The 13,788-nt window shown below is 46.6% G+C and overlaps 1 protein-coding gene across 1 annotated transcript; it reads right to left on the minus strand.

Annotated features, from left to right (window-relative positions):
- Positions 1-10,294: 10,294 nt before the first annotated feature.
- Positions 10,295-13,513, minus strand: LOC122925466 (olfactory receptor 6N1-like). The gene is made up of 3 exons (XM_044276823.1): positions 13,375-13,513; positions 13,221-13,315; positions 10,295-11,251 (listed from the first exon to the last, which is right to left on the minus strand). The coding sequence occupies exons 1-3, from the start codon at positions 13,511-13,513 to the stop codon at positions 10,295-10,297; spliced, it is 1,191 nt and encodes a 396-aa protein (XP_044132758.1).
- Positions 13,514-13,788: the final 275 nt, after the last annotated feature.

Genomic DNA, 13,788 nt, shown 5'->3' on the forward strand with positions numbered 1-13,788 from the left:
ACAGACTGTGCGAGCAGCAGCAGGCCATAGTGGAGTTTCAGCTGCAGCGCGCACGGGTCAGTCGCACTGCGGAACAGCACCACTTCACCACCAATGACTGGGCCTCCATGCGAGACCTGTGTGCCCTGTTGCGCTGTTTCGAGTACTCCACCAACATGGCCAGTGGCGATGACGCCGTTATCAGCGTTACAATACCACTTCTATGTCTCCTTGAGAAAACACTTAGGGCGATGATGGAAGAGGAGGTGGCCCAGGAGGAGGAAGAGGGGTCATTTTTAGCACTTTCAGGGCAGTCTCTTCGAAGTGACTCAGAGGGAGGTTTTTTGCAACAGCAGAGGCCAGGTACAAATGTGGCCAGACAGGGCCCACTACTGGAGGACGAGGAGGACGAGGATGAGGAGGAGGTGGAGAAGGATGAGGATGAAGCATGGTCACAGCGGGGTGGCACCCAACGCAGCTCGGGCCCATCACTGGTGCGTGGCTGGGGGGAAACGCAGGACGATGACGATACGCCTCCCACAGAGGACAGCTTGTCCTTACCTCTGGGCAGCCTGGCACACATGAGCGACTACATGCTGCAGTGCCTGCGCAATGACAGCAGAGTTGCCCAAATTTTAACGTGTGCGGACTACTGGGTTGCCACCCTGCTGGATCCACGCTACAAAGACAATGTGCCCACCTTACTTCCTGCACTGGAGCGTGATAGGAAGATGTGCGAGTACAAGCGCACATTGGTAGACGCGCTACTGAGAGCATTCCCAAATGTCACAGGGGAACAAGTGGAAGCCCAAGGCCAAGGCAGAGGAGGAGCAAGAGGTCGCCAAGGCAGCTGTGTCACGGCCAGCTCCTCTGAGGGCAGGGTTAGCATGGCAGATATGTGGAAAAGTTTTGGCAACACGCCACAGCTAACTGCACCACCAACTGATACGCAACGTGTTAGCAGGAGGCAACATTTCACTAACATGGTGGAACAGTACGTGTGCACACCCCTCCACGTACTGACTGATGGTTCGGCCCCATTCAACTTCTGGGTCTCTAAATGATCCACGTGGCCAGAGCTAGCCTTTTATGCCTTGGAGGTGCTGGCCTGCCCGGCGGCCAGCGTTTTGTCTGAACGTGTATTCAGCACGGCAGGGGGCGTCATTACAGACAAACGCAGCCGCCTGTCTACAGCCAATGTGGACAAGCTGACGTTCATAAAAATGAACCAGGCATGGATCCCACAGGACCTGTCCATCCCTTGTGCAGATTAGACATTAACTGCCTCCCCTTAACCATATATTATTGTACTCCAGGGCACTTCCTCATTCAATCCTATTTTTATTTTCATTTTACCATTATATTGCGGGGCAACCCAAAGTTGAATGAACCTCTCCTCTGTCTGGGTGCCGGGGCCTAAATATATGCCAATGGACTGTTCCAATGTTGGGTGACGTGAAGCCTGATTCTCTGCTATGATATGAAGACTGATTCTCTGCTGATATGAAGCCAGATTTTCTGTTACGGGACCTCTCTCCTCTGCCTGGGCCTAAATATATGACAATGGACTGTTACAGTGGTGGCTGACGTGAAGCCTGATTCTATGCTATGACATGAAGACTGATTCTCTGTTACGGGACCTCTCTCCTCTGCCTGGGTGCCGGGGCCTAAATTTATGACAATGGACTGTTACAGTGGTGGGTGACGTGAAGCCTGATTCTATGCTATGACATGAAGACTGATTCTCTGCTGACATCAAGCCAGATTCTCTGTTACGGGACCTCTCTCCTCTGCCTGGGCCTAAATATATGACAATGGACTGCTACAGTGGTGGCTGACGTGAAGCCTGATTCTCTGCTATGACATGCAGACTGATTCTCTGCTGACATGAAGCCAGATTCTCTGTTACGGGACCTCTCCCCTCTGCCTGGGTGCCGGGGCCTAAATTTATGACAATGGACTGTTACAGTGGTGTGTGACGTGAAGCCTGATTCTATGCTATGACATGAAGACTGATTCTCTGCTGACATGAAGAAAGAGGAGGTAGCGTAATCTAAGACTTAACGTTTAATAGATATACAATTTAAAAAAACAGGCATAACACAAAATATAAAAAAATTGTGCACACCACAAACGTGTCACAAACACTAATGTACATAATCACAATAGGAGGCCACGTTAATATGGTAAAACCTATGTGAAGAAGGTAACACAGTACTCCAAATCAGGTATACGTTCCACGACAAAATAAATATATAAACGGGAACAGTCTTACCAGTGGGTGACGGTCATCTGGGTATGATGGCGAAGTACCAGAAGACAGTGTTACCTATAGAACAGGGTCCCAGATAAGGCGGACTGACCCTAAAGAACCCTGCCAGGCCTATAGAGCCCTATGACCTGGTCAGGGGACGCACGTCAGGGAACTAAACAGGAGTGTAGAATTCCCTAGACAATCCTAACTAAGGGTACACAGTGACAAATTCACTGTGGTGCGTAAGGTTCCTACGCGTTTTGTCTAAAGGTTAAAGCCCCAGACTCATCAGGGGATCAGGGGCTAGCATGGGAAGGAGTATGTCCTTCTTGACTGGTGTAACAAACAAACAGTCCCCATGCTGCTGAATACAGTCTATCAGCAAAGAAATAGGATACAGGGGGGGGGACTTAGTCAGGGCTACTGAACAGCTGGCGCTGATGAGGTACAGGCCCTATTCCCTAATAATGGGGGCCCCTCTGTCCTGGTAACTGTAGGTAAGGGGTAGCGTATGGCTCTTCCCTGTACGCGTGTGGCGGCAACCGGCTTGTATTGCCGTCCACGATTTAAATGTGCGTCCTGGCGCGCGCGGGCATCGCCCCCCCGGGGCGTGGAAAATGCTGACATAATGATTGTGTCACCAGCCTAGGCAAGGAGGGCGTTTGTGGGGGCGCAGATAACGCTGACGTACCGGTGATGCCTTGTTAGGTGTGGCTAAGCGGCGCGTCACAAAAAAAGGGGCGGTTACTCCAACAGGAGTGTGCGCATCCCTCGGGCATAGGAGGAGGCTTAAAGAGGCAGGTAACACTAATAGGCGGCGACAAGCCATTGAAATAAAGAGACTGGAGATGTAGATGGTGGAGCACAAGTATATATATATAGAAGCTGAAGATGTCGCCAAATTAGGCAGCAACAAAACAGCACCCTGTATCCTATTTCTTTGCTGATAGACTGTATTCAGCAGCATGGGGACTGTTTGTTTGTGACACCAGTCAAGAAGGACATACTCCTTCCCATGCTAGCCCCTGATCCCCTGATGAGTCTGGGGTTTTAACCTTTAGACGAAACACATAGGGATCTTACGCACCACAGTGAATTTGTCACTGTGTACCCTTAGTTAGGGTTGTCTAGGGAATTCTACACTCCTGTTTAGTTCCCTGACGTGCGTCCCCTGACCAGGTCATAGGGCTCTATAGGTCTGGCAGGGTTCTTTAGGGTCAGTCCGCCTTATCTGGGACCCTGTTCTATAGGTAACACTGTCTTCTGGTACTTCGCCATCATACCCAGATGACCGTCACCCACTGGTAAGACTGTTCCCGTTTATATATTTATTTTGTCGTGATACGTATACCTGATTTGGAGTACTGTGTTACCTTCTTCACATAGGTCTTACCATATTAACGTGGCCTCCTATTGTGATTATGTACATTGGTGTTTGTGACACGTTTGTGGTGTGCACACTTTTTTGATATTTTGTGTTATGTCCGTTTTTTTAAATTGTATATCTATTAAACGTTAAGTCTTAGATTACGCTACCTCCTCTTTCTATATATTTCAGTACTGTGGTAGCTGGCGAGCGTTATTCATTGACTCTCGCCGGTTGGGCAACTTTACTTATCTGCTGACATGAAGCCAGATTGTCTGTTACGGGACCTCTCTCCTCTGCCTGGGTGCTGGGCCTAAATTTATGACAATGGACTGTTACAGTGGTGGCTGACGTGAAGCCTCATTCTCTGCTATGACATGAAGACTGATTCTCTGCTGACATGAAGCCAGATTCTCTGTTATGGGACCTCTCTCCTCTGCCTGGGTGCCGGGGCCTAAATTTATTACAATGGACTGTTACAGTGGTGGGTGACGTGAAGCCTGATTCTCTGCTATGATATGAAGACTAATTCTCTGCTGACATGAAGCCTGAATCTCTGCTATGATATGAAGACTGAGAAGTAGTTTGAAATCAAAATGTGTTAAAAAAAAAGTTGGCATTTGACCGAGATATTTATCTCACCCAGCAGGGGTATATGTAAAATGACACCCCAAAACACATTGCCTAACTTCTCCTGAGTATGGCGATACCACATGTGTGAAACTTTTTTGTAGCCTAGGTAGGCAAAGGGGCCCACATTCCAAAGAGCACCCTTAGGATTTCACAGGGCATTTTTTACACATTTTAATTTTAAACTACCTCTCACACATTAGGGCCCCTAAAATTCCAGGGCAGTATAACTACCCCACAAGTAACCCCATTTTGGAAAGAAGACACCCCAAGGTATTTTGTGATGGGCATAGTGAGTTCATGGAAGTTTTAATTTTTTGTCACAAGTTAGTGGAATATGAGACTTTGTAAGGAAAAAAAATAAAAAATAATAAAATCATAATTTTCCGCTAACTTGTGACAAAAAATAAAAACTTCCATGAACTCACTATGCCCATCAACAAATACCTTAGGGTGTCTAATTTCTGAAATGGGGTAATTTGTGGGGTTTTTCTACTGTCTGGGCATTGTAGAACCTCAGGAAACATGACAGGTGCTCAGAAAGTCAGAGCTGCTTCAAAAAGCAGAAATTCTCATTTTTGTACCATAGTTTGTAAACGCTATAACTTTTACCCAAACCATTTTTTTTTACCCAAACATTTTTTTAATCGAAGACATGTAGAACAATAAATTTTGAGAAAATTTTATATATAGATGTCATTTAAAAAAATAAATAAATACAACTGAAAGTGAAAAATGTCATTTTTTTGCAGAAATTTCGGTAAATTTCGATTAATAACAAAAAAAGTAAAAATGTCAGCAGCAATGAAATACCACCAAATGAAAGCTCTATTAGTGATAAGAAAAGGAGGTAAAATTCATTTGGGTGGTAAGTTGCATGACCGAGCAATAAACTGTGAATGTAGTGTAGTGCAGAAGTGTAAAAAGTAGTCTGGTCATTAAGGGTGTTTAAGCTAAGGGGGCTGAAGTGGTTAAAAGGACTTTTGGGTCTTTGAAACGTTTTTCAACTAAATAGATTGCGATCACACTCCCTACAATCTCTGTCCCTTTTTAAGCGCAGCTCTCCCTAAATACAAATGAGCCGAACATGCATCATCGGGTGCTATATAGCACTCGATGACATGTTCTGACCAGCCAATCACTGTAATTCCAGTAGCCAACATGGCTACTGGCATTACAGTGAGGGCAGTACTTACCTGCCCTCACTGTTCGGCCGAGCATGCTTGCTTAACAATACTCGCTACTCATTTCATCAGCAGTCGATCGCTGAAGCGATTGCCAAGAGACAGCAGTATGCGTGTGGTCATCCTATGGCTCAGAAGCTGAATGTGCTCCTGGCCAAGTTGCTGGTACTGTAGTCCCTCCCTTTCCAAGTGGTGGACTCTGCACCTTTCAGAGAACTGATGGTTTGTGCCGAGTCGAGGTGGAGAGTCCCAAGCCATCATTTCTTTGGAAAAAATGCAGTACCAGCCCTGCAGAAATATAGAGGACAGAAGGTGGGCCAGTCCTTGAGCCTGTCGGTGTCTGCCAAAGTGCACGGCAGCACTGATGTATGGAGCTGTTACTATACAATACATGTCCTTTACGGCCCACTGGGTGAATGTGGTTCCTGCACAGCCACACCAGCAACTTGGCCAGATGACGACTCTTCTGCCTCCACGTTCTCATGCTGTTGGTCCTGCGACAATGTCCGCCTCTGCCTCCTTATCCACCATCGTGTCCTCAGCCTTCACTGCAGAGACAATTCACAGTGCTCCTCCAGCATACCACATGTGCAGGGCACAGCGGTGTCACACTGTTCTACAACTCATTTGCCTGGGCGAACGGAGTCACACAATTTCGGTAATTGTAGTGCACAATTTAATGGTATATACATACCTATACCGTTCCTACTATAAATAAAGGTATTTTTAAAAGTCACATTCTTTATTCCATGAAATTCCCTATCTCCACGACAACTGAAAATCGTAACCATGGTGAAAACAACGGGAAGAAAATGGTGTTGGCGCAGCATCAAGGAGAGCTGAGCCATGCACCCTGCATGGCGCACATGTTCAATCTGGTTCTCAAGCGGTTCCTGAAGTCTTCCACCCATCTGCAACACATCCTAAAAATGGCCAGGAAATTCTGCATGCACTTCAGCCACTCGTACACCACAAAACACACCCTCCTTGAGCTGCAGCGGCAGAACGGTATCCCCCAGCATAGGCTGATATGTAACGTTTCCACACGTTGGAATTCCACCCTCCATATGTTGGACCGACTATACTAACAGAGAAAGGTCATAAACGATTTCTTGATGATCCAAGGGACAGGAGTACTCCACTGTATAACTTCGATGTCAGCCAGTGGCAGCTCATGCGTGACACCCTGCTGTTTGCTCAGGCCCTTTGTGGATGCCAAGTTATTTGTCAGTCGCCAGGACTACGAGATAAACAATGTTATTCCACTGTTTCATGTCTTGGAACAGATGCTGTTAAATCTATCAGGGGACTGGAGGCATGAGCCACATGAGCCCTGGGGTGGCTGAACTGGAGGAGGAGGAGGACATTGGAGCACAATCAATATGTAGCGAATTGGGGTGTTTTTCTACACAACTGACAAGAGAGGAGGAGGAGCAGTTGGAGGATCAAGAGGGAGATGAGGAAGATGAGGCAGATGACCCAGGCTCACTGTGGCAGTATGCAGTGGAAATTGAGGCAGGGAGTCTCTCCAAGTCATTTGTGCAAATGGCCTGCTGTCACGGTGCGGTTCACCGTGACATGGATTGCCATGCAGGCTGGCTGCACGCCTTTTGCGTACTAGCTGTGGGGTTCCGTGCAGGCTGGTTGCTTTTGGCTGCTTGCTGGCTGCGGTATCTAGTGTGTTCAAGCCCATGTGTTTGTGTACCCCCTTTGGACGTATCATCTCCATGTGGGTATGTCAGGTTGGTGGCGCTCTAGTGTACTGGCTACAGTATTTCCGTGCCTGCTGGTTACAAGGTGCAACGTCCTGTATTGCAGCTTGGTATGCTGTGGTTCCTGGTTACCCCTGACCGGATTTGGTACCTCCCTGTTTGGTTCTGATGGGGTTCACCTCCCCTGGTCTGTTCCTCGAAGTGTCCTTTCAGGTGCGCTCGTTAGGCTGCTATTTCTGCCTTTGAGCGTGGAGTGTTGGGGTCAGTCTGTGTGCTTGTGGTCAGTGCTGTTAGTTCATGCTGTCCTGTTTCTGTGTGCCGTATTGGGGTCAGTTCTGTTAATTTAGGCTGTCCTGTACCCTGATATGTCTTTGGTCAGTCTGTCCTTGCTATGCCTTGTGGGTATTTAACCCTTTTGCTCTGCCATGTCTATCTATGTTTTCTTTGCCAGGTTTTGCCTTTTGCTACTGACCCAAGGGGTTATCGGTATGTACCACCTGGTTCTGTATTGTTGTCTTCTGTCTTGAACCATGTCTTGTACCTTGCTATGCCTCATCCATGCCCTGTTCCATGCCATGCCTTGTTCCTGTTTTGTATTCTGTTGCCTTGCTATGCCTTTCCATGTTTCTGTGCCATGTTCCTGTCATTGTCTGTCTGGCAGTCCTTACTGCTCCTGGTGTTCTATTAATGTTTGCTTCTGTCATTGTGACGTCCATGTACACCTTCAAGAGAGGTTTCCTGTGTTCCCCGGAGGGGGACTGCCCTTCCTATGCTATGTCTTGTCCTTGTCCTGTACCATGCTATGTCTTGTCCTTGTCCGGTACCATGCTATGCCTTGTCCTTGCTCTGTACTATGCCATGCCTTGCTCTGGTATCTCCTTGCCGCCTGTTCCTGCTGCCACTGACTTGGTTTATGCTCTGGAGTCGCCCCTGGCAACTTTCGTGGCTCAGGCCTATCCTCACCATCGGAGGCTCTAGTGAAGACCAGGTAGCTGCTTAGTTGCGCCACTCCAGAGTATTGCTAGTCAGTGGCACAGTGGGTTCTCACCCACTGATCTGTTCAGTACATTGAGGTCTTCAGTTATAGTCATTGTCACATGCCTTGTTTCCTTTGTATTGGTTATGTGCTCCATGGTCCTTGGCCTGTTTGCCTTTCCCTACTCGTATGACTTCCCGGAGGTCCGCCCAGGAAACCCCTTGGCATGTGACACCTGCTACATGCTCACTTGCTTGGGTAGTGACAGTCGAATTGTCACCATTTGGCAGACCGATGACTTCTGGCTCTCCACCTTGTTGGACCCTCTATACCGGTCCAAAATGGGGGCCTTTTTTACACCCGCTGAGAGGGAGGACAAACTAAACTACTATAGAGACATCCTATGTAATCAGTGCCTATCTGCGCCATCGTCCATCCTCTCGCAGGTCTGACCGGAGGAGCCCTCTGTGCTCTCGTTCCACTGACATGGCTTCTGTGTTGGGGTGGTTGGGTAGGAGCAGTACCAGTTCCATGAGCAGCAGCTTGAGTCTAGAGTCGCTGATGAGCAGCCACACTGTGGTCTCCTCATGCTGCTGCTGCCACCTCCACGCTATGTCACCTTGCCACTCTGTGGTCTCCTCATGCTGCTGCCAACTCACAACTCTGTCTCTGGGCCACTCTGTGGTCTCCTCATGTTGCTGCTGCCACCTCCACACTATGTCACCTTGCCAGTCTGTGGCCTCCTGATGCAGCTGCCACCTCGACACTCTGTCCTTGTGCCACTCTGTGGACTCCTCATGCTGATGCTACTGGCACCTCCACACTATGTCACCTTGCCACTCTGTGGCCTCCTCATGCTGCTGCAAACTCACAACTGTGTCTCTAGGCCACTCTATGGCCTCCTCATGCTGCTTCTGCTGTCACCTCCACACTATGTCATTATGCCACTCTGTGGTCTCCTCATGTTGCTTCTGGCATGTCTACACTATATTATTGTGCCACTCTGTGGCCTTCTCATGCTGCTACTGCTTCAACCTCCACACTATGTCACCTTGCCAGTCTGTGACCTTATGCTGCTGCTGCCACTTCAACACTATGTCACTGGGCCACTGTTTGGCCTTCTGATGCTGCTTCCACCTCACCACTATGTCAGTGGGCCACTCTCTGGACTTCTCATGCTGTTCTCCCCCTCTCCCCACTCCATGACTGGGCCATTATTTTGCCTTTTTGGCCTGTTTGACATCATCATTTATTTGACCCTTCTTCTGATCTGTCAGAAGGAAGGAAAAATGAGACGCAAAATGGATCCTATCTATGTAGCAGCTGTAAGGCCTGTATGGTCCCATCAGAATTGGCTTATGATTTGGTAGTGAAAAGCAGGAGTGGGTACAAAACACAGAAGACGTTAAAATATTCCATTCTCGTGTCATCTCTGTTTTGGATCCACTCCACTCCCCTTTATTTGGCTTTAGCAATACTGATGGGTTACTGACCAAATACTTACTGAACGAGTGAAGGCGAATGCTCAACAGACAAGACCTGTTTTTGGGGGTTATTGTTCTGACGGATCAGAGGAAGGGCAAAATAATCACTGACGTCAACACAAACTTACTGCTGACACCCTCTCCGCTCTGTCAGGGGGGGCTCTACTTGTATAATCGTTTAATAGAACAAGTTCTGTAGACATCTATGTGGAATCAGCTGACAACGGTGTAAAAGGAGTGTGCTTCTTCTTGGCGCTAACATCGACCTGTAAGGCTGAGTTCATACTTGAGTTATTTGGTCAGTTTTGGCCCCGTGACTGCCCAAATAAGTGAAGTGTGCAGTGATTCGTAGAGCGACACCTGTCATCTGCATGTCATACGGACTCACAGTATTGTTTCACTACCACAGCAGACTCCCTATGCGTGGTTACTGCAAGGCACAGTGTTCTACGCCACTATAGAGGCTTTCTGAAGCCAGAAAATAGACTTTTTTTTAATGTGATTCGCCACAAATAAATTCTGATCGAATCTTTTCAGAAAATTTGGCGAACCGGCTGAATCGAATTTTTTAGAAATTTGCTCATCTCTACAAATACTGTATATTTCCTAGAAAGCCAGAATATCATATTAAGCGCTCTCCCTCCTTCTTTTTTATCTAGATATATCTAGACATAACCTTAGTGATGTACTGTATATAAGATAATTTATTTTACCAGCCCATAAGCCTATGAAGTGTTTCCTTCACAGCTTTTCTAATTTCATTATTCCTCAGACTGTATATAATAGGGTTGATGAAAGGTGTAAACACTGTATATAGCAGTGATAAGATTTTGCTCATAGAGAGCGTCAGACCTTTTGTTGGGACAACATAAACACTAAAAAGAGTCCAGTAGAATATGGAGACCACAATGAGGTGGGAGCTACAGGTGGAGAAGGCTTTCCGTCTACCAGTACTGGATGGGATCCTTAAGACTGCTAAAACAATACAAGTGTAAGACAATACAATAATTGTTGTTGGAATGAAGACATTTGGAAAGCCTATGAAATACATCTCTAAATGAACAATGGAGGTGTCAGAGCAGGAAAGTTCTAGTAATGGAAGAATATCACAGAATAGATGGTTGATGATATTTGGGCCACAGAAGGTTAGATTTGCTGTTGTTATAGTGTAAATTGCATTAATGGAAAATCCATAGAACCAACAAATAATGCCCATTTTCACACAAAATTGAGCTGTCATGATAGAAGTATAATGAAGGGGATTACAGATGGCCATATATCTGTCATAAGACATCACTGTGAGGAGGAAACATTCTAATGTTTCTATAGAACCAAAAATATAGAATTGAGTGATACAGTCAATAAAAGGAATGATTCCCCCATTATTCAGTAGGATATGGAGCAGGTTGGGGACAATATCAGTTGTTAATAAGATGTCACCGATGGACAGTTGTGAGATGAAGAAGTACATTGGAGACTGGAGGTTCTTGCTGATGGACACCAGGATGATGATCAGGAGGTTCCCACATATTGTCCCACAGTAAACCACCAGGAGAAGACAGAACAGGGAAATTCTTAAATATTGGCTAATATTAAATCCTAAGAGGCAAAACTGACTTACCACAGTCACATTAATCTCCTGTTTACAGAAAAGATAAGAGTTATCCTGAAAAAAAATAAAAAAAATAATCATTTTAACAATTTAGAACTAGAGTCGTCCAAATTTGCATCCTGGATAATATATTATACTGCCTTTTCCATGACACTCGGTAGTGCTAAAGACTTAATGAGCTTCTTACCCACCCGTTTATATAAAGAGCAGAGATGAGCAAATGTATTGACATTTTTTTCAGGTCTGATTCGAAGGCCTTTTCGACACGACCGTATGTATTTTGCGGTCAGCAAAAAAAAAAGATGACATCCGTGTGCATTCCTTATTTTGCGGAACGGAACAGCTGGCCCTTCATAGAATTGTACTATCCTTCTCCGTAATGCGGACAATAATAGGACATGTTCTATTTTTTAGCGGAACGGAAAAAAGGACATACGGAAAAGGAATGCAAAGTGAATGGTTCCGCATATGGTCCGCAAAAAAACCGGAACAGACACAGAAAGAAAATACGTTCATGTGCAAGAAGCCTAACTTATAAGTAACAAAAAAATATTTGGGTCCATATCGATTCTATCCAAATAAAAAGTGAACTAACAGGCCTTAAAATTGGTATGTAACACTCTGAGGTTTCCTAGGACTTAAATTTTCCCTCTTGTCATTCTCTCTTTATTTATTTATTTTTCCTCCACCCACTCCCCCATTAATAGTCCATTGAGAGCAAACTGGGCAAGTTTTGGCCAGTTGTCTGGCCAGAAGTCCAGGGGGAAGACAACAGGGTATGTGCTGCAGAAAGGGCACAGTCTAGGCAGGACTGAGCTTGGTAGTTCTTGCAGTACATATCGGTTTACTGATGATGGTCAGTTTGAAGTGTTCGCCAGCGAACACATGAGGGCTGCCATCTTGACTCACCCGTCCGGGAGTGCACAGGTAAGCCCATACCTGTGCCGGGAGCCAGTCTGAAATCATATGCGGTCACCGGGTGCAGGCAATTCTGAGAACAGCCCGATGAAGGCCCCCGGCGGCTGTGCTGGGAACTGCCTTCTCCCGGTGACCGTATTTGATTTCAGACCGGCTCCCGGCACAGGTAAAGGCTTACCTGTGCATTGCCGGATGGGTGAGTCAAGATGGCAGCCCGCATGTGTTCGCTGGCGAACACTGCGAACTGACCATCACTGTTACTGATGTCTGTTAGCCTGGCTTGGCACATGAAAACGCTTCTCCCTCATTTTCTTCAAACTGAATTGGCTGCTGCTGCAGATTCTGTTACTTGTGGTAGCAGAGATGGTGGAAGGTGGGGTATTTAGAAGTAGGTGGAGAGGAGCCTACTGGTCAGACACTGGGGTGGCAGTCATCTGCTTGCCAACATCTACGGCAAGCTGTGTGCACAGTGAATCCTGATAATATAATTCAACAATTTTACTCCCCTTTCAGCATCAGTAAAACATTTCAGCATTTTGATAGCAAGGGACTAAAAGCATGGCTATCCTGTAATCATTAGTTTGCTTCATGCTAACGATATCACTGTCAGCTTGCGATGCTTGACAACGCGCAGGAGGACCCAGTTCTTTCTGGCTCTGCCATCTAGTGCAATGATAAGTCATCATGGCCAGTGTCATCATAATGGCTCATTCACATGACCATGGTTTGATTCCGCATCGGAGCCGCATTTTTTGCAGGTCGGGTGCAGACGCATTCACTTTAATAAGCCCGCAAAAGATGCAGACAGCACTCCGTGTGCTGTCTGCATCCATTGCGCCATTCATTTTGCCCCACAAAAATTTTAGATCATGTCCTGTTCTTGTCCGTTTTGTGGACTATAATAGGCATGTCTATAATGGGCCATCCGTTCCGAGCCGCAAATTGCGGAAGGCACACTGTGGCGGCATCTGTGTTTTGCAGAGCTGCAGTTTGCGGACCGCAAAACATGGGACATTCGTGTGAACGAGCCCTGAGCCTCATTGTCCAGCACCAGCAACTTTTATGGCTTTTCAAACATCTGCAGTGGTAGCTCATCATCCTTCACTTCCACTTCTTCCTCCTTTGGACTTCGTCCATGCAGGTCTCCAACAGCAGAAGAAGGACCAGCAAGATGTGGAAGCTGTTCCTCTTCTGCAATCCCTTGTGGATAATGTAAATATCCGGGGGATGATGTTGATGCTACTGTTGTCCATACTCACAAATCTGAGTATGCCAAATGCCTTCCTGATAAGTTGGCAAGCTGAGTCGAAAGTAACACATGCTCCCTGCTGTGATTTTGTCATACATCAGCATGTGCTCTTTCTCCAAAATGCAGGGCAGCCATGATATTCCTGCCATTATCGCTGACCACCTTGCCCAGTTGTAGTTTGTGTGGAGACATCTATTAGGATTTTTTTTTCTGAATGCAAATTAGCAAATGATAGGTGTGGCTTCTCTTGCCCAGGCTCACCAATTCTAAGGCAAGATATGGGAAAGCTCCTGGTGTGGAAACCAGAAATATACAAACAAGGAGGTGTCAACAGGAGCATTGCTGTGGTGCTGTGTCACCCCTGCCATGCAAAGCATTGACCCAGTGGGCCTTAAAAGACACTTTCACACGGGTGAGTTTTCCG

Source organism: Bufo gargarizans, chromosome 2 (genome assembly GCF_014858855.1).
Source record: "Bufo gargarizans isolate SCDJY-AF-19 chromosome 2, ASM1485885v1, whole genome shotgun sequence".
NCBI lineage: Eukaryota > Metazoa > Chordata > Amphibia > Anura > Bufonidae > Bufo > Bufo gargarizans.